The sequence below is a fragment of the Vanessa tameamea genome, chromosome 4 (genome assembly GCF_037043105.1).
Source record: "Vanessa tameamea isolate UH-Manoa-2023 chromosome 4, ilVanTame1 primary haplotype, whole genome shotgun sequence".
Classification (NCBI taxonomy): Eukaryota; Metazoa; Arthropoda; class Insecta; order Lepidoptera; family Nymphalidae; genus Vanessa; species Vanessa tameamea.
In genome coordinates, this window is record NC_087312.1 from 13,606,313 (window position 1) to 13,629,561 (window position 23,249).

General features: G+C 33.8%; 1 protein-coding gene across 3 annotated transcripts in view; it reads left to right on the forward strand.

Moving 5' to 3' along the window:
* Acsl (Acyl-CoA synthetase long-chain) overlaps nucleotides 1-23,249 on the forward strand; it is a 48,747-nt gene that overhangs the window by 17,200 nt on the left and 8,298 nt on the right. For 2 of the 3 annotated variants that reach the window (XM_026633547.2, XM_026633546.2), the window contains exon 2: nucleotides 7,439-7,478. In XM_026633547.2, coding sequence (XP_026489332.2) covers nucleotides 7,456-7,478 — 23 coding nt within the window. In that variant the 5' untranslated portion in view covers nucleotides 7,439-7,455. Of the gene's footprint in view, nucleotides 1-7,438; nucleotides 7,479-9,475; nucleotides 9,586-23,249 lie in introns of those variants that run through there. The other variant, XM_026633548.2, reaches the window with a different exon arrangement.

A 23,249-nucleotide genomic window follows, 5' to 3' on the forward strand; every position in this document is an offset into this window, starting at 1 on the left:
TCTAAGAGTTCGTTTAAATTTAATTGCTGCGTAAACCCAATTAATCCAATAGAGTTATTGAATGTAAATGTTGTAACAAATGTTTTAATTATATTGTAAAAAATATAACTCAAGTGAAATGTCATGTCCAAAGTTCAGGTTAATGCTGTCGCAAACACCTGCGTCTAATACTGCCATTTAATACGATTCACCTTTAGATATTAAAGCAACATTGTAATATGTCTCAATGGCAATCTGCTGTCGTTGTAAAATAATTATAATGACTGTACAAAATACGAGTATTTCGCTTTCATAACGCGATAACTACTCTTCAGAACTTTACGTAAGCCGTTTATTGTTACATAATAATTGAATTCAGCTTACAGATATTTAAATGTCAAGCAAATAACTACGATTTATTAAAAAAAATTATATTTCATCAAATGACAGTTGGCTGCTGACACTGACTACGTAGGGACAGGATTCACGTAACCTACGTGCTTTTTTTTACGTGGTTCTTACCAGGGAAAGTAATTCAAGAGCTGCAACCAAGAATTAATTAAGTTAGTAAACTCGAATCTCAAAAGAATTACGAAGCAAGCACTTTGTTTTTCAACTTAAATTAATCTTTTTAAACCAACAGGTAGGAATATGTACGTAAATAGTACTGTTTTCTTGTATTTCTCGTGATACTGGAACGTGACTAAATAAATATGAACGTGGCAATGAGTCGTTTCTGTAATGAAATTAACATTAGCGACCTCGCTTACTGATGTACTAATTGTTTTTAATTCTTCTCGATTTCAGTTTTACTTCTAACTACTCGTTTCAAACGTAGTGTCCAATATGATATTGCTATTATTAAGTGACGGAAAATCAACTTGAAACGAGTAGGTGCGTACAATGAATTTAGTTTATTTTAAAATAACCCGTATTATATTAAAACGTTATTCCAGCGATTTTTAAGGTCTGTTAATTTATTTGTTTGAAAAACACGTAGGTGAGAATATTTGACTTGTGACTTACAAAAATATAGTGTTACAAACGTTTTGATGGTTTCCACATCTCTTTTTACATGTTCTAGAAATTCTATTGTATCATGACAATAGTTCGTACATGGTCCGTGCTATTGTTGAAAATCCACTTTTATATAAATTTCCTTTAATCTTCGGGTATGAGCTATCAGTTTTTTGGTGTAGGTAGGCGGACTGGCACACAGATTACCTGATGGTAAGTATATACGTAACACACCAGTACTAAATATTGCTGTTTAGCGGTAGAATATTCGATGAATGCGTGTTACCTACACAGATGGGCTTGCACAAAGTCCTACCCCCAAGTGTAAATTCCAACCGAGTATAAAATGAGAACCAGTTCTGTTTCGATATAAATCTATTTATTCAACCTGTAATTCATACAAAATGCTTTAATAGGTCAAATACAATACAGTTATTTTACAAACAATTCTGATTATTTTGTTTGTCGAATGTTATATAATGATGTTCATGTCAGAATATCATGTTTCTAGTCTAGATTAATTATCTTGAAGGATAATATTTCCCTTTGTATGTAAAGAATTGAAAATATGTCACACCCACTTACTCCGAGAACAAAGACTATTTCAATAAACAAGTCACTCGTGACTTTTTCACGTACGAAAATAAGATGTTTTTTTCTCTTTATTTTATTAAGCTGTTATACACAATACAACCTTCAATAATTTGTACTTATAATTAAAAAAGAAAATATTTTATTGTAATCGAATGAATAAAGACTGAAAAACTGGAGTAATTTAAGTACGCTGTTCTTGTATAACATACGTCACTGGATGTCATTTCAATTGTTAAGCAAAGTATTCAACTGCTTCTCGTCGCAGGTAATTTAAAAAAGCATAATCTACTACATTCAACTTATTGTTCTCTATATAACAGGATTCAATTGAACACTGATTAGCAACGAAAGATACAAACGACGAAAATTTGCAAAAAATCTTAGTATATCTGTTTCTGAAATGTCATTATATAGTATATACAATTGTACTCTTTTATTTCAGGTTATAGAACTTTATAACTCATAAAGAACCTTACAGTTCACTTTACAATGAGCAATACATATAATTTATATACAAAGTTGGTTTTAGTGGTAGAATCTGTAGCAGTACATTTCCACGATGACCCAAAAAAGATAAATTAAATATAAAAATATTATCTGTGCTATATTATCTTGTATAGACTAGATTAACGTGATTTATTCGTGTTTTTTGTCATACAAATTTAAATTGATTAATTGGCAAAATTAACTCAAAGTTTCAAATTCAAACAGAGTGTGTCCTTTATATTTACCTTGTTGTATTAACCTTTGACCTTTGTCCTCTAACACAACGGTATGTGGTATCGGATGACGAACAGCGAACGTGACTCTGGGCCAGAACTTATACGTACTGGTTCATGTTTTCCTGATATTATGAACTGTTATTACGTAAAAACCATTCGTTTCTGCTGTATCATTCAAAACAATTTACCTGATATGACTAAATAAATATCTCACCGAGTTTCATTCAATGATTTACAAGACCAAAACATTCATGTATACATACAATGTTATTATATATTTTGGATAATATTATTTTGATGGATCTCTTATGACATAGACATTTTTTTTTATGAAAAAGTAATTTGCTTGTTATTTTATGGCTAGTGGAAGTGACCCAGCTTAAGTAACCGAGAGCTCATAACAGGGTTTGGTCGGAAGGAAGTCTGAAGAGCGGATGTTATTTAGTCTGAGGGTACAATTTGAAAAATACTAAGTTCAGTTATTCTATATTGTTTTTAACTTTAATTCTATTTATGCACGTACACATGAGGTATTTTCTATTCGATTTGAGATATGAACCATCCCTTTAATTATCAATGCCTCTAAGGACGTCTGCGGAACTAAGATGTTACACCCTTGTGCCTGTAGTTACACTGACTCATTGGCCGTTCAAAGTGGAACAACAATATTAAGTATTGCTGTTTGGTAGAATATGTGATAAGTCGGTACTAGCTACTCAGACGGGCTTGCGGAAATTCCAAGAGACTAAATCAAATTTAACTCAATGCAAGGACACGTATTACACCCAAAGGTTATTTGCTCTATTGAATGTTTTATTTTTACTTTAGTTAAGTGAGATAAAAAAGATCGTTAAAGAGATAGACTAAGTTTTTTTTAGTAAATAATAAAATTTAGATCAATTAAATATAAAAATTGCGATGGCGAAATAAAACGAACACATTTAATATTAGAGATAGGTATTAATACCTTATTAAAATAAACGTTGAAGTAAAATCTCTAAGAAACTATGTTTTCGTTGTCTTATCTATCAATAATGACAACTTCTATTAGCAATGGGAATACGAAACCACTACTGCCCTCGCTAATCGTGTGGCCATCCGCGCAGTATGATTAGTATTGACTCAGATCTGAATATTTCTCTCATCAGATCAGAGTCTTAATTTTAAGGCGGTCGTACAAATGGGCCATTTGAAAGTGTATTGTCACCATCGCCCATAGAAAGTGGCTTTTCTTCAACTACAGGAACTAAAATTATTTATTTATTATTGATTTCCCTTGAGCATGTGCCTGATATGTGACGATTTTACGCAATGGGATAGTACCGAATAACCGAACTATGACAAGCTACAAGTAACTGTTTCACAGCAGTGAAACGCAGCGCAGAGAAAAAAATAAGAAAAAGATTTTATCTCTTTACGTTTGATGAATTGGCCTGGAGTTTATTTAATTACTCCGCATTTCATCCGACACGCAGTTTTACTATCGATGTTTTTCTTCACGACCCAATATCAAATTCGTCTACAATGCACTATTCACGTGCTTTATCTGCAATGTCATGAAACAGCTAGAGTATTCATTTCTATAAGTTGGATTTTTTAGAAAAATAAGCGCTTCAAGTTCTTTCTGTCAGCAGTCGCGAGGGTTTCTTCCGAAAAAGCTGATAGTAATAACCTGAGCCGCTTCATTCATATGCGAGTCACGTTGATTGTCCCCGTAGCTGTTTAAATATCGGAAGGAAAACAGACAAACTTTGTGTTTTGTTAGCGAGTAGCCCTGGCCTCCAATACGGTGTTACGTCATAGGATGTCATATTTAATTATATCACGTTATTATATATAATGATTATTTATAATCGAAAGTATTTATTTTACATCATTATGTACTTATAAAATTATTGTTATAATTAGTTGTTTAATAATTTGTTAAACTTTAATTGATACTACTTTATTTGGCACACTATTTAAGACTGGCACAAATGCATATACTAACTTCTTTTTTTTTTAAAAGATTGATCTGTCACGAGAAATAATGAGATGATTTGAAGTTATTGAAAAATATATTTGTTGGAGAATTATTATAAAATGTGATTTTATTTTGTCATCTTAAACTACTGAAGTTACAATTTATTACAACTAAATCTTGAGATCGATTTCATACGTAGTTTTTTTTCTAGACATTTTACTCTCGATAGTTCTATTTTTAAAAACTCGCTCGCTGCCTCGTATTCGCACGGGTAGAATAAGGGCCTTTATGTAGGCTTAGCGTTTGTATTGAAAGACAAACACACAGGGACAATTCTTTAATTAAATTAAATTTAAAATCTAAGCTAATTTTATTTTATTAAGAAGACGGACATGATGGCCACAGCAAAAACAGATTTTTGTTTTATTTCCAATCGTCGCGCACAAATGTAGACAAAGTTGATAAGAGTTTATCTTTCATCTTTGAATTTAATCGTTTATTAAGGTCGTTCCACTCGATCTGTGTTATCACAACACTTGATTTCGATGATAACATATATCTTGGGTACTCGGTATACATTCATAGTAAAATAATAACCGTTATTAGGAAAAGGTTCGGTTTTTAATTCGGTCGTATATTTTAAACATATACCGTTGTTATATATATCGGTACTATATACTCACTCCACGTGTCACTCAAGGGTCACGGACTATGTTTTACTCAAATTTGACCTTGAAATTTTACTCTTAGATATATTTCTGTGAGATGGTGCTGAAAGGACCAATATCATTATCACTCACTTTTCGTAATCGGATTAGAAACAATGAACAGATGCTGGTTGGTTTATATAACACTAGTTGTCGCCCGCGATTTTGTTCGTGTTTTAGGGGTCGGTCGTAAGGCGTTAGGCATAAAAGGCCTATGTCCTTTCTTGGGGTGTAAAACTGCTTCATACCAAATTTCATCAAATTTAGGTCAGTCGTTTGAACTTGAAAAAGTTGAGAGTCTTGAGTGAGTTAGTCTCGCATTTATAATATTAGTATAGATGTGCCTTTTTGCATCACAAATAAATTGATTATTTTTAAACGATTTGACAAAGACAAAATGTGGTTTACATATTTCTATAGCACTAGAAATATAGATTAAGTTTTGACTTATAGCTCGTACTCGTCGGTCACTACACGTCTCGTTACCCGTGCCTCGCACACGAGCAGTACTCGCGGAGTGCGACTCGCACGACTCGCTGCTATAATTAGCGCGGGGGCGCGTCCGGGCGTGGAAAGCGTCTTCTGGCGCATCAATGCCATCGACCTGTGCGTTATGATCAATATGCCAAACACGATCATCATTGATGTGTGGACATGTTACAATTCGTTTAAGTACTAAGTGTGTGCGATATATTAGCGGTACTAAATGTTACATAATTTTTGCTATGTATATGTACGCACTGTTTTTAATTATTTCCCACTGGAATATTTTAATGATTTGTCAAATAACAATTCTGTAATAGTTGTTAAAAAAATTCATACGAGACTTCGAATATGCCACTTTAAAATAATAGCCACATAAAAATTAGACCTTTAAATCGTAACATTTTAATGTTATACTTATTTGACAATTTTGCAAATCGCGTTAATAAATAACTAATGCGATGTAAGTTCTGTTAATATTATTGTAACAATGGACTTTTGTCACATTAACGCTTAGCATTCATAAAACTCGTCAGACACGTGGGCACGAATAAGATAATCGAAGCAACTAGAAATCTGTGAAAATGCGTACATATTATATATTTAAAGTATCTATTAATATAAGTGAGAGCCGAGATGGTTAGAACGCGTGCATCGTAACCGATGATTGCGGGTTCAAACCCAGGCAAGCACCACTGAATTTTCATGTGCTAAATTTATGTTTATAATTCATCTCGAGCTCGGCGGTGAAGGAAAATATCGTGAAGAAACCAGCATGTGTCTAATTTCAACGAAATTCTGCCACATGTGTATTCCACCAACCCGCATTGGAATGCGTGGTGGAATATGCTCCAAATCTTCTCCTCAAAATTGACAGGCTGTTAATGTTATGTAATGTGTTATTATGTATAGAACCATATTAGTGCGAACAAAGGACACTTCTTGTCTTACTCGTGAAATATTAAAAACAGACATACGCCATTTTGATGCGTGTATCTTTTGTGTTATAATTGTTATGGTCAATTTCGCATGTCACTGTGATATTACACGATCATGTTTTGCGGAGAGTTTCGAGTTTGTTCTTGCAAGACTATAGTTCATTGTCGGTTACTTAATTGATGACAAAGGTATGTCCAGCGACAGTGACTTATTACACTGACGATGCTTAGTCGTTACATTACGGGTAAACACGATAAGCGGACGTGGACGAAGTCACATATTAATATTCGTACTGATTTAGTGATTTACGTTTCAATCGCTACGTTAAAATATAAGTCTAGCGCTTGTATCTGGGGGTGTTATTTGAAAAGGATAGTAGCTATTAGAGCCGGTTTTACACGGGTATATAAGTATATATAAAACGTCTATGTCATAAAATACAACTCCTATTGGTCGGCATATTTTTTGCTGGCAAATTTAACATTCAACATGATATTTCGGCCAATTTTCACAAATTCATAATGATCTATAAACATAAACCCTCCCGATAAATCACCGATACTGAAAACCGTGTAAAAAATCGTTTGGTTGTTGAGCATATCATGTACAGACGAAAATGTACTTGTAACACATATTATGTACTAAGTTTAGCGCTTAGCGCCCTTTTTCTTCTTCAATCTATATTATGAACTTTAGTATAAAGACTATACTCCTTGCGCGCAATATTCTTAAACAGGGGTACATATGGATTACATATGTAGTAGTTCTATTCACGTATCCAATATTAAGATAATTATGAAAGCGAAGTTAGAAATCGCTTTGACAATAATCGTCGAATGCACATTATCCAGCCCCAAACCTTCTTCGCGCTGAAATGAACAAAATTATAAACAAACTTCTAGTTATAATTAAACTTGGAATGAAACTTTATTCATAATTAACTTTGATACAAACACTACAGCTGTTTTATTCGGAAATTTTTGCCAAAAGGATTGCAAGTTATTAACTTTTTAATATATTTTTTTTTTTTACAGGTCGAAAGCGTACAGAAATGTTTATAGACGAGAATGAGACGTGAGTATTTCTTTTATTTTATATTTATTTTATCACTCTGTAGTGTTATCTCGTGTTATGAAATAGTTATTATTAAGTCAATCCAAATTGATATCAATTAAATTACTTAATAGTTGATATTTGTTGAAAGCATTAAACGATAATGTTATCGTCTGCGTGATAATGTTTTTAATTGTTAATTGATTTACTCATATGCTGATTGCTTTTGATATTATTATTTTATTCATCAAATTTGGGATTAATGCTATAAATCGTAATACACAAGCAAAACCTCTATAATATATATCTTATTTGATTGTAAATCACAATTTTATTTGTTTCACATTCGAGTTTTTTTTTTAATATGGTACGTATCCGGTTGCGCTAGTAGACCTTAATCGGTTGCCACCTGACAAGTGGTTACTACTAACCATAGATTTTATCATGAGCGATGTAAAATATATTAAACATTACGTCGCAAATAAGCTGTCAACCAATGCTGTTTGGCCGTTTGGCGGTAAATCCATACGATGAAGACAAAATACAAAAAAAAAATCCATACAAGAAAAGATCAAACTAGAAAGTCATTATATGTATATGCGAAATGTTATTTTTCAAAGAGTCGAGTGTATCATGTACATCATCTGCGTATTTAAAGCTTAAACGCTAACTACCTGTTAGTAACCTAACCGTTATGTAGGTAATTCAATAAAAGTAATTCGTTTTGGTATTTGTTCCAATCGCAAAACTATTAATGTATAGAATATTATATAGGTATACTACGTAACATTGTGATCCGATATCTAACCCCACTGGGAGCAGAACAAAGCAAACTATCGGAATTGAGCGAAGTTACAAATAACGTTTAAATAGAATCCAATTAAAAACAAGTTTTGTTAGCTTAAAATTCAGACTTGTGTATATTTGAAATACTTATAGCCTCGGAGCTATAGGGCTTTGTTTGTTTATTGTTAAATAATAATCCAAAACAAACACGCCATCTTTAGGACGTGTAATATGCCGGACTTTTGGACGTTGATAGTAAAATCTTCTTGGAAAAAAATTGCGAAAAACTGTACAATGTTTCAAATTAATCGAATGATATGTGAACCATAGTATACGAATGAATACTGCCTGTGTAATTGCAATAGTTATCGGTTCGCCGGTATAGAAGTTCATGCTGTAGCAGCATCTAGCGGCGGTATACACCAAAATACATAGTAGATAATACAAATTTGCGTCAAGAGAAAATACATATTTGGGCCAACCGTCATTGTCGACCAAACAGTGTCGAAGTCTAATAATTTTAAACCAAACCTATATATTTTTTTACAAATAATATAAGCATAAAATCGAATGGAATAATATTATTCAACTCTCTATTCAAATGATAACAATTTAATTAATAGAATCCCAGCTGTTTACAGATATAGGGGCTGTTGTTTCGTAACAAATACTAACGTTTAGAGTTGGACATTCTAATTGGATGTGTCCGCCCGCATCAATACTGTGAACCTCAACTTTAGCAACAAAAAATATTCATACAAACAATTTGAAATAATATCTCGTTTATTCCGATGAAATACAGATATTATTTTATACATAGTAAATGCTTTACAGAGCTCGTCTATGTATTTAAATTTTGTCAATTATTTGTTTTAAAATCTGTTCAGACGGTTCAAATGACTTTCGATGTAGCAGATGATAGTTGATGAACGAGAATCGGCTCGTGTGAATGAGGTTCCATTAATTTACCACCAACATCAAATCTAGTTAAATTTAGAATAGCTGTTGTATTTTTGGTACCTACCGAAAATTCTCAAAGGGCGATCCAGCTATCGATATGATTCTAATACATACTACCGTTTCAACTAATCATAAATGTAATTGCGATTGTTTCTCAATAAGCGTAAAGTCGTATTCTAACAGTCAATTCTTATAGTCATTTACTTATGTCGAGTCCGGTTCTACATTAATTATCAGATAAGCTTATCGCAAGACGATGTATAAAACATAAATGATTATGACACTCTCTCAGTATTATCGCGTCTATTAAGTATCACGATTCTTCGATACACGGATTAAGTGATATAAATTGCGACGACATGAGCTTACTATACTGTAAAAAGTGAGTCAATTACCTATTCAAATTAGTATCGTAAATAATAAATAAACAAGCGCTGGTTTTAAAATTTAAAATTACATATAAGTGTGTAAGATAGATTAATCGTAAAACCATACAGTTCAATAACGAATAAACTACTGTGCCAGAATTGGGGGAAGTGGATTATTTGTGATTGCACCTGGAATAATTTAATCCGTCACAGGCAGGATTACTCACGATGTTTTCCTTCGTCTTTGAACACGAGATGACATAAACACAAATTAAATCTTTATATTTCAATTTTTTTTTTTTTTAAATCTTTCAAAGTTCACGGATCTATAAGTTGAGCTTATTAAATAAATATTATAATTTATTTACAAAATATTGTTAAATATCTCGATTATATTTACATTATAAATAATAGCAACAGTTTCTCTTAAATAATTTTCTGCTATTTATTGTAAATTAAAAGATCACAATTTTTCAACAGTCCAAGTCCCTCTTGATTTATTAAAGGATACAATCCTACGATGATTTCTAAACTTATGTAAAATATATGATACAATTTGGTCTTCCGTGTACTCCAACGACAGATACATATGTACTCATTGTTTGGATCGTTTTCAATTTAACAATATTAAATAATCTCTTATTCTTTACTTGAAAATGTCTGTAAGTCTCCAAGGAGCTGTTAAAATAGAAGTCTGTGATGTTTAGTTCGATCTTGCTAAGCGTAATTATTTTTATTAATAAATAGTAATTCAGATATATAGACGTAGCAAGATAGAAGATATAATCAATACTTAACATGCCAAAATAATTAAAAAAATATATTCAAACAGTGAAATAAATGCGAAACTTGAAATGACGACTTCATCTCGTTTACAAACATACTTTTATAAGCGTTGAATCTTCAGCGGGATTAAGTTGATAAAACTTATACGTCATTATAATTGATTCTATGATACAATAATTATAAGATATATTGGAAAAGTTTTTTAATTATTTATTTTAGATGAATTATAATTACGTTACAAATATAATATAACAGTCAACTTACTCCTTAAGAACAAACTCGAAACTCATCGTAAAATGTCAGAACGTGATATACGACTTTTCACAAAAAATATTTACATGTTCCTTTGAGCGTTAACCGTTAACAATCATTCACGCTTTTGAGCTTTCCCGAGGGAAGGATGAATGAACGAGTAATAACAAAGAATATATATCTATATATTTTTAATACTATGGTAGACGGACGCGCAAAAGCGGCACCTAATGGTAAGTGACAAAATTTAACTATTCCTTACGTTGCCAATGCACTAAATATGGGATTCTACATTTTGGAAGTATTTTTTTCTTCTTACGGTACTTTTTCCTCTGGTAACTTTGTCTATGGCTGAAGGATACCACTGGCTGTCCTGACAGAGCTTTTGCACGACTTTTTCCTCAAATAAACAAAACTATTTAATATACCCGTGAAATTGCTTTGAATACGACTTCAATTTATCTTTATTAGTGAACACATTTACGAGTAGGTACATGGTAATTAAGTGTCCCATCAAACTCCAAGACAACATTCTTATTTATTGGCAAAACTGTTTGGATAAATACGTCGTCTGTTTAATAGTATTCAGCATTAAATAAACTAATTTCATTGTATATTTTAAAAACTGATATTCAATATCTAAATTGCTTTAATTTAATAAATATTGTAGTTTGTATATCAAATGTGAATATTGGGTAGGCATTTGTAAACGCTGCTGCCTACCCGCTTCGCCGAAGAAGACCGGGGAGAAGGCGTATTCGGTATGGACACCTTCTCCCGCCATAAGGCTTGCCGGGGATAGGGGGTCTCTGTACCCCGAGAACCCCCTAGGAATTGGAGGCCCACAGAGTTGGGCCTACCGTCAGGACGTCACGGTAGTATGCGCACGTGATCCCGTGACGTCTCCCAAAAAGACGGAGTGGGTACCGTTGGTTTTTTAGTGGGTATTCCGGCGCCTTAAGCGCCGGCGAGCCCCACATACCCCCCCACAGCATGTGGGGGAAACGCGTTATGCGTTATTCCAGCGTAAAAAAAAGGCATTTGTAAACGCGCCGTTTAACGTGTATCGAATCCCCCAGTTACTCCACCTTAGGTGGAATTATCTGTTTTAATTTTAATTGGACCACACTAAAAGTCTATTCAAAATAATATTAATCAGTTGACTTGACCATCGCCGAAGATGTCGAATAATATTCACAGAATAAATATTGATATAATATATAAGAAATAGTATTGATATCCTCGTTTTAACGTAGGATACTAAAATCACAAGGCAAACGTGCCAAAACGCAAAATATCCTTATTAAAAGAATGTAATTGTAAATTTATGCTTATTTTTAAATATAATTGAGTCTATTTAATTGTATTATATGAAATTAATACAGACTCAGACAGGCGGATAATATATCAATAAGGAGTTGTGGGAACATTGATTGATATTGTTTCCGCCAATTCTTTTGGCGGATCAATGACACTTGAGAAGTGCTTTCCACTTTTCACGAGTATTATTTTATTTGATCGCTCTATATATATTTTATTCTACGCTATATATTTATATCCAGTAGCGAAAATCTGGATAGCGCGATTTAGGGAAGTGACATTTTCAAACAGCGTCATCTATCGTTACCGGGTTGTAACATACGCAACTATGTAAATATTATGTTAGTAAATTGTACATCGGTTTTTTAAGCAATTTATTATATAGGTACCTACTGCATTATGTATTGTATGTCTTTACAGTTTATAAGCAAGTCTACACTTGTTACACAAGTGCACGCTGGCACGTTTCGCAGTGCAATTGATGCGCGAAATATTGGTGCTTTACGCTTCGGAGCGTAACGGGTCTCGTCAACTCGGTACTTTCACTCAACGTTGATTCTGGTCCTTTCCTCGTATGGAGCAATTCTCGTATAACTAAAATGTAATGAACTATTTGACAAATAATTGATTAAATTAAATAGACTCGATAGATTCCGTATACGTAATACTTCCTTTGCTGTTTTCACCGTTCATTTACAAAGACGCAAAAATGTATTATAATGATAGGTGTAAAATAGTACTGCAGCCGTGTGACATTCAAATATCTGTCGAAAATATGATTAATTTCATTGATAAAAATAAAGTCCCTAACAAAGCAATAAAAAAAATATCGAAACATAAGTAATATTTACTAGAGGATAAGACTCAAAAGGAATATATGTACAGAAAAAAAAGTCTTATATGAGCTGAACACATTTCTGTAACTAACAATTAAAACGACTTTAAGAACCAGGACATTTTTCAAAATCACTTCGACAATTCGACAAACAAAGACAATTCGACGCAGTTCCTAGCGACAAAGAAGCTAGTTTGCGGAAAAAAAACAGGTACAAAGTCCGATATGCAAGGTTACACACAAGGCCGTAACCGTAACCTTGTAATTATACGCCAATTATTGAGATACCCATGATGCCGCCCCTCGCGGCAACTGATCCGTGACATGGTTCATTCGCCTTACAAAAATTATTATTTGTATTAATAATAATATTGTTTATTTTAAGTGACAAACATCGTATAAACACGAGAAGTAAATAAAAACTTGTGATACAAGGTTTCCGTATCCGCAAATTCAATTTATCTTTCCTCTGACTAGGAGCTCGCTTCTATACTATAGGTACTAATTTGTCAAAAGGTTTTATCAATTAAATAATGTACCTAAATCACATAAGAAAACTTTGATGAAAAAAGTGTATTATATTAGAAGGTAAAAAATTGTGGAGTTAGTATTCGTTGATTAGTATATACATTGTATTTAATCATCTATGCATTGTCAGAAAAGAGTAATTAACGAGCTGTTCTTCTCGATAATATCTACATTTCGATGCAATGGTAGCTTTAAATTAATGTAAAAAGATGAAAAGTACTTGAATAAAGTATAATTTGATTTGTTCAGAAAAACATTTAATCAGTATATAAGTTTATTTTATGTAACATGACATTAAAAATGCTTTTTTAAGCTAAACTGATATTTAGATATTGAATCAAACTAAAATTCTTAATTCAATATAGAAGCACTTATAGTCTAAGATGTTATTGATCGTAGGGCTTATTGTATGCCGATGTAGGGAATGGTTAGTATTTCTTACGGCGCCAATGTCTATGGGCGGTGGAGACCAATAACCATCAGGTGACAAATTTGTCCGCTTTAACAAAAATTATAAAAACATACGATCGTATCGCCGATATAACCCAAACCTATAAACGACAGTCCTTAAACTTTTCGAATATATACACATTGTATGTTATTACGTGTCAGTACGAGTAATTGGTTTTAGAAACGACACGTTTTTTATGATTCTTTCACTAATGTAACTTTATACTTATGGGAAAATAAGACAGTCAAACATTCTTACCTATGTAAGATATTTATAGAATTAAATGTTATCTATATTTAAAAACTGAAGAGGTTTTTGTATAAGTTTGCTCCAATCGATTTATTATGACGTTTAAAAAACTTAGATCTTAGAATATTTAGAATTAGCTCTTACAATAAGACCGGCCGATCAGGGGACAGATTGTAATCTAACGATGTTTGTAATCTTACGGTGACATATATATACTATAAGTGGTCTTAATATGTCAGTGACCGGTATATTTTATTATCTTCGTCCCTCTAAATGAATAACAAAAAATGGATATTTATTTAAAACTAGACATTTATTCCGCAATGGTCGATTTGTGTACTATATTAAAAAGTTATGCCAACAATACTATGAATGATATGATATGAAAATATTTACCTAAATTGATTCTTTTTTTAATCACATAAATCACAGATTTTTGTAATCCGATTATTTCATAATTCATATTACAAAACTGATTGTTTTGATAATAATGATAAGCTATACTGGTCGTTGGGCGATTTATCAGTACGATGCAATTTATGAAAATTAATCATTGTAACCGGCTTTACCTTAAATCTAGACTTGGAATTCTAGTCTTTGATGACTCGGCTAAAACGATGTTTACCCGATTTAAATATATTTTGTGTGGTTAATATTTTTTAAGATGCCGATGTTTAGGGCCGGTGGTGACCACTTAGCATCCAATCGCCAGTCCGCCAACCAACACTATTAAAAAAAAGATTCTAATTTGCTAACAAGTATCTATACTAATATTATAAATACGAAAATGACTCTGTATGTCTGTCTGTTACGCTTGAACGGTCTGTCCATTGAACTGTTTGATGAAATTTTGTATAAAGCAAGCTTGAATCCCATGGAAGTACAAATACTTTTTTAAACTTAACACCTGATGACGAACCCCTAAAATACGAGCGGGCGACATCTTGTAGTTAATATATGTTATAGTTATAAGTTAATATACGTTTTGTTGTGATAGCAGTCGTAATATAAAATATAATCTTCTCACCTTTATAAACTAATGTTTGTCTTGTATTTTACTTATACTGTAAACTAGGTAGAGTACCTAATCTCAAGTTACAGTTTATTCTAGGTAAAGAGTCTGAGGGAATTTAATTGTATTATACTTCGTTTTCTGTGTGAAAAAATATATGTTTACTGGTAATTCAACGGCATTTAAATATTTATTATTCTAATGTTTTTCTACATTAAGGAATAAGGGATTACACACTTTTGTTTGAGCTTCGATGTCTAAGTAACAAAACTCGGATATAAAATTTTAACATAAAAAAACGACTTAAAATTATACTCTGAAATGAATTATTATAATTAAGATTCTAAAAATGTTCATCGCGTATTGTTTCACACTTTGTAAGAGTGGTATTTTTTCTACAAATACAAATGACCAAACACGAAGTAGGGTATACTTCGAGTTTGGTCGTTTGGTCCAAACAAAAAAAGGAATTTTCCATATCAGTTGATAAATGAATACGTTCTGACATAACGAACGTTTAAAATTCATTACCGTTACCTAGAGCGTGTATAAGTGTTGTGGTGTGTTCGTGTATGTTTCCACTGTTAAGTTGGAATGTTTTTAAAATGTCATTTCGTTGCAACTAGCCGTTACTATGAGTTTCAGCTGCTTATATTTTCCTTATAAGAATTTATGGCCATGTGTAATACAAGTTTTATTATTAGATAAAACACCTTTTACATCAAAATGTCAAACGTAAGCTGCACGTCATTATCATACAACTAAGCATCTTGACTCTAAAATAAGAATTTCTATAAGACATTTTATTGTTGCATCTGTATAGGCAGACCTACAAATGTTTGTATAAACAGACAAACTTAATCATCGTTTTAATTTAAATGTCATTGTTTTTTTTTTATAATGACCAATGAAATGCTTATTTAGATAAATTGCTTAAAGGTAAATAATAAATTATAGGTATAATTAGTGATACTTATCTGACCATTATTTATATCCTGCACAAATGTTATAATATAAAATTACCGATCAACTAGGTACTTCGCTTATTCCAAGCGGACGTACTCGCGGAGGTGTACCGGTTCCGGGTCGAGACGAGGTCGGTGGGAATCGGGCGGATCAGGGCTCTAGCCCAGCAAGCCCTGATCGTTCGATGGGAGGAGGATTTGGGGTCACCCACGGCGGGCCTGGCGACAGTGGAGGCGATACGTCCCCACTTGAGTCGCTGGGTCAAGAGGAAAAAGGGCACGCTCACTTTCAGGATGACACAGGTACTTACCGAGCACGGATGCTTCGGTAAGTACCTGCACGGGATAGCGCGGCGGGAGGTGTCACCCTCCTGCCACGAGTGTGGCGCGCCAGTGGACACGGCGTACCACACCCTGAGTGAGTGTGCTGCGTGGGGGCCCCAGAAGTATTCCCTGGCGGCAACTATGGGCGGAGACCTCTCGCTGCCGAGTATTGTCAACGAAATGCTCGGTAGCGAGACGTGCTGGTCAGAGATGCGCTCCTTCTGCGAAAGCGTCATTTCGCAGAAGGACGTCGCGGAGCGGGAGCGGGAAGAGGATGCCGCTCTCAGTACCCTGGGAATCCCCCCTAGGAGTTGGAAGCCCGCATAGGCAGGCCTACCGTCAGAGCGTCACGGTAGCATGCGAAAGCGATCCCGTGGCGCCCGCCGATGTGACGGAGAGGGTATCGCTGGTTTTTTAGTGGGTATCCCGGCGTACCGCTTAACATCTTGGGCACCGGCGAGTCGCACATACTCCCCCACTTCCACGTGGGGGGAACGCGTAACGCGTTTTTCCAGCGAAAAAAAAAAAAGGTACTTCGCTTACGATTAAATGTTAAATTCTTCTTTATCGAAAATCGGAGCAAGCGCCATTAAGACAGATTAAGTTTTATTTTTAAGATTTTGATTAAGATTTTAATTTTGTGTTTATTAATCTATGCTCAGTGATGAAGGGGAGCATCATAAGTATAACTGGATAGGGAATTCAAGTCTGCTACATGAGTACCTACCCGCAGTGGAGCAGTGGCGCAGAAAGATTCCATCTTAGAATTAGAATATTATAAGCTGAAATTTTGCAATGAACTTTGTATTATTATAATTTTATTCATATTAGTACAGAGATTAAATAAAAAATTGCTTTTAATATGGCTTATTTCATATTAAAGTAGTATTTTATTGAATGGTATATCTTATCGAATAATCTTAGAAGGATAAATCAGAAGTAAGCTCCGGAGAAGAGCCGGAGTTACCGACATAGCTTACATGATTAGCAGACTGAAGTGGCAGTGGACTGGTAACGGGTGTCGACTGGCCGATGGCCGTTAGAGCAAACGAGTATGTATATATAGTGGAGACCGAGGATCGGCAACCGCAGCGTAGGGCGCCAGTACATTGGTCCAGCCATGTGGACCTATGACCTGAAAAAGGTGGGGGGAAGGAGGAGAACCGTTAGCTCCGACGCACCTTGGGGTCTCCCATAGTCCTCTCTATGCCCAGCCATGGATTACGATTGGCTGATGATGATGATGATTACTTCAATATGAAATACCTTTTTCAAAATATTACAAATATGAATATAATTCCATTTGTCTGTCGCCGTCGACGGATACATCTTCTCACATATAATTCGATTTCGATAACATTAATGTATCGTATATTGTTATGAGTTAATCCAAGTGACACTAAATTACGATGTTCAAGAAGCCGCCGCCTCAAACATATAGTTGTGACTGTAAATCGTCGACGCGGAATCGACGCCTCTCCGCCAACGTGTAAAGCCCTTAAATACAGTAATTAAGAACATGGTAACGGAGCCATGGACAAAACATACAAAACTTAAAACTGTTCGGACGCCGCGTCGGTCAGTGGAAACAACCGCAATAGAAAATATATTGAGTAAAGTATGATGTGATAGATTACAGAAATATGTAACTACACATTTCCTGTTTCTTCTACCGAATAACTAAGAATATATTTCTGTCTTCATAATGATATAGTTACCTCATTTTTTTTTTTTTGTGAACTTTTATTAATGTCAATATAAATACTTAATGATACCATCGCAATGTTGAAGATCCGTTCAGATGTCTTTTGCGCGTTACGCTTAAACATATTAAACTTTAAAGGTCATTTGAAAGCTGGACCAGTATCTTAAGTTTATAAGAAACTTCATATTAAGTTTTGTTTTCTCAATAGGTAGGTTGACTGGAAAACTGGTCACCTTATATAGTATAGACGTTGGGACTGCAAGAAATATTTTCAATCCCTTACAACGATATTGTATCGTTAGCCTTAAGAACTAAGATGTTGTTACACTGACTCACTTACCCTGGAAACTCCAACTGGAACCCAACAATACTCAGTGTTGCGGTTTGGCGATTAGTGTCTGGTATCTACCCAGACGGACTTCCACAAAGCCCTACCAAGTAAATATATATATGTATACATAATTAAACCACGGGCACATAGATATTTATCAATAATACTTACATTATAATGAATAAAGTTCTCATACAATTAGATAAGTGACAATAACTTATTTATTATAAGCAAAAAAACGTATAAATTTGTCGCCTGAGTACCTCGTTCACCTCGCTGGATTACCAAGGTTTCCTTCGCAGATACTTGAATGTTCGATTACAGACTGCAGCATATTTGGCGCATACTGCTTAAGATTATTTTGAAGTAGTTAAGACATTCTGGTGAGGTTCCCATACATATTGGCACAGAGCAAACATTTGACTCTGTCCTGTTACTAGCGAAAAATTTAGAATTCCTAATATAGAAGTGAAGGGTTTGAGAAAATGATGTCGTCCTGATAGTTTTAAGGTCTTTCTGCACGGAATAAACAGCCATGTTCCAACATCAGGCTCCTATTGATAATTTCTCGATGGCTAAACTTCATAACTTTTTCTTGTCCGACCCGAGATTTGAACCTGGAAACGAGTTCTGCAGCCTTATATTGAAAGGCTAGCCACAAGACCAACGAGGTAGCCCCATATATATTATCTTGAACAAAGAAGATATCTATTAAAAAATAAATTTAAACGTAGTCTTGTTTAAAAATTTAAAGAAATTAATTTGCAACAAATGCTGATGCATTTATCAAAACGCCGCGCAACGCCGCCTTACTTTATCGAGGTCAAATGACATGCTTTGAATAAAAACTCTTTGTGCAAAATGTAGTTTCCGTCGTGGCTGGATTTGACTAATGAAACGTTAAAATACGCAGTAAATGTTGGCATATCATCTATAGAATTTAAAATAAACTACCGATAGATTTCCGAACGCATTTTTATTATTATTGCATTAAAAGTTCACGATGAATAGCGTAATGGGTTGATACGACTCGATCGATAACTGAACGCTTGTACCAAGATCGGTAGGTCAGTGTCGGCTGTCATATGCGAACGGCGACATGGCCGTGACCCGCAAGTGCGAGTTCCCATACGTGACTAGATAAAGTATTATCGCTTAATGGAAATGAGTCTAAGATGCTACATTTGTTACCGCAATGTGCACTCTGGATAGTATTTCTTGGCTTTGTTTGTAGATCAAGGTCGAAATCTCTCTATTCCAAACATTTCGATTATATAATTATAATCTTTCACTCAACCCTCAAACCGGAACACAACAATACCAAGTATTGCTGTTTTGCGCTAGAATATGTGACCTACCCAGATGGGTTCGCGCAAAGCCACCAAGAACACGTCCACTTTATCATATTTTATAAAATATATTTTTTGCGGAGGTCTATCTTTATTATAATAAAAAGTAACTAAGAGCTTTTCTGCCGGCTCGTCTCTGTAGAATCGACGTTATATAAGTTTTTAGGATTAATTAATTTTTAAAATGACACTTTAAAAGTGCTTCACGACCATACTTGAAAAATGTATTTTTTTGTTTAGAAGCAGCGTCGACAAAATGTACAAAGATTGCATTAAAAGCGCGGGAATATTAATTTAGTTTTCTTCACTTTAATAAACTAATGAGACACGTCTTGAAAAATGAAAAATTTGATGAAAACACGTGATTCTAACCCAGGCAAGCACCACTGGTTTCTTTATCCATTCTCACCAGCGCCGGAAAATATCATCGCCCTGCGTCTTATGAAAATCTGTTGTGTTGAATAGACCCACCTTTACACGTGGTCATTTTACATTAATTAAATACACTTTTAAAATTGAACTTATGAATTGTTTGTAAGAGTCTACTTCTAATAGAGTATAATATATTAATATTAATTTTGGAGCGGCTTGGTGAAATAAGATCCAAACCAACCGACCAAACATATTAAACAAAATATAAACCCCCTCTATTTCTCGCCGGTAAAATGTATTCCCATGAGAGAAACATGTATAAGTAACTAATAGGAAAGTTTGGCTTTTCAAGGTTTAATTTAATTCCGATATATATTTTAGTTTCGTGAGATTCTAATATTATCTCATTATTTATTCTGGTGTTTTATGTTGTTTTCAAAAAAGCTATTGTTGTTATTTTATTGTTGTGATTAAATATTAAAAATTATATTTTATATATAGATGTATGTAGCTATATTACACGTAGCGCTGTATCTACTATGGCGACACTATTAGTTCCTGTTAATCAGGGACTAATCGCTGCTTATCAAACGGAATAAATATTCTACTGAAGGTACCTTGGGACGTATTATAAACTCGAGTCGAGTCGATGTTGATGTCGAAACTGGCACTTATCGTAGCGTATCGATAACCGTTCTGATTACCTAAGAATTACTGTACCCTCGATTACTGTAAGAGTATATTTTGTTGTCAATATGTTCTCTTTAGTTATTATTTAAGGTTTATTTTATACAGTTCTCGCACTTATTGTGATAAACTTAAAAACTTAATAAACGATTCTAACTGAAATAAAAATATTGTGTATGAACATAATCTCGCATACGTACACAAACATACGGGCTTAATAAGAAATCTTCTATTTTTGTAGTTAAAGTCGATCGTGACTTTTTAACAATAAATCGCGAGGGTGTCTTAAGTCTAACATTATACTGCCAATGCGAATATAGATATAATTAGTTAAAAAATGAAGTACCGCGCTTGTTTATCTTATAAACAATGTAAAATTTAAAATATCCTCCTGACTGCTTTCTGGATATACCGTTATGCGCAGTCACAATTTCACTCTCCATGCCTTCATTCTCATAATCTGGTGGGATGACAATCTGGCACGACCGATATAATTTCAGGTGCGAGACCAACAGCTTTACGTACTCTCCACGGCACGAGAGTGTAAACACTCCTAAATTTCGATCTATTAGTGCGGTCCCTCACTGGCAGCATTACCTTAGTTAGACCTTTCTCACTAACTGGCAAGTATATGCTTATCATTTAACTATCTAAGATTATATTTTGAGCATTCGCCTGCAGTCGAGGCAGTTGTTTTTTGCAATGTCAGACGAAGCGGTGGTAATATTGATGAATTTATGTTATTTACGTAGAAAAAAGCATAAGAAACGACAATTGTGTCACAACTTATTTCAAAATCGGCGAAATTGCGGCACTGTAATGCTCGTTTTCTTAGTCGCTTATGTAATGTTCGAATCTGACTGTTACAATACAGTGGAATGCTCCTGGTGCGCTACCACCCGTATTTTGGGCCAGGTCAGCCTTATATCCACTAAACTACTGAGATATAAAGTAATAACAAATTTTATAATAAATACAATATACTTCAATTACAATGATCATACAAAAAAACGTTCGCGTATAATTACAACAGTAATATTATAAAATGAGCCTGACCCTCATACTGAAGTAGCTCTTAGTTATTTTAAACTGCGCTTTAACCTTAATTTTTCTTCTACCGTCGAAACTTTTTTAGACAAAAATGTACTGTAAGGATGTTTTAGCAAATCATTCTTAATGGTCACGATTAATTTCAATGTGATTTGAATTCAACCTCCTTTTAGTAATGTTTTGATACCTTACAGAGAACAACTATCGTTTAATAATTATTAAGATTATTATTGCCGTATTTTAATTCTATTAAAAGAAGGCGAGAGCTAGATGAGAGATGTAGTATAACAGATGTCTCTTAACAAAATGTATTTAGTATTTATTTTATTTTTTGGCAATCATTACCTTAACAGCATTTGTGTTTTCATCGTATTTCGTCGTATATGTTTTTTTTTTAATATGTTAAGTGGCCAAGGGAATAAACAAGTGGTTGTTTTTACCAATGCTGTATATTATTATCCATTCTCTTAAATGATGATAGATTCGACTAATTTAGTAAAACTATTGGGTTCAAATGGTCTGTCAAATAGAAATCAAAACTGTACAAAGACATCTGAAACCTTTGTCATTATAACAATACATACAAGAATTTATCCAAAAACACTGTATTTTTGTTTAAGTTTGGCATACATAATTATGTTCACATTAGCACTAAGAGCATAAACCATGAATGCTTTATTTTATTTAATATAATGCATATTTTATATACATTATAGCTTTGCACTACTTCTTCATATAAACTTTAACATTGACAAAAATACATGTCGTAAACAATTGCTGTTCGGACACGAATTACGACTGTAAATTGTACACGTGTTCCCCTTCTCTTATAACCTGGGTTTATTCAAACGAGGCGTGAAGAGGCATCTTGCGGGCCGGTATGGCGAAGGCGGCTACTGCAGTACATTCTCTCTTACTGTACTGGCAGTCTTCGCGTATGGACTCTACTACCACATACCATCAGGCGGAGTGAAGTCATATGCCCATCCAATTTGTATAATAAAATAAAGTAAAGGAGTTCAAAGTATAATTATTACTGTTATAAAATATGCTATACATTTTGGGTACGAATGGAAAGATATAAACCCCTTAATTTCACACTCAAATGGTTTTATTTATTTATTATTCTGTTGCAATTCTGTTCCAATGAATCCATTATGGATTAAAGGCCCTGTATTATTCCGTTAAAATCCAACAAGACAATTGGGTCAAGAAATCTGCCGAATAAAGAGACACTCGAATTACACAATCAGAGAAGGTTATATTGTAGTTTCTTTATTCCATTTTCAGAGTCCTGAGTTTGTTCTACTAGATAATGTTTTAATAGATTCTTAATATTCAAAAATCAGTTCATAATATTTTGCATTAATTTTAGAACGATCCGAGAGCGCCCATGCGTCCTTCCACTAAATTATATAAAACGTACGATATGCTCCCGATTCTATTCCTTACAAAAATAAAC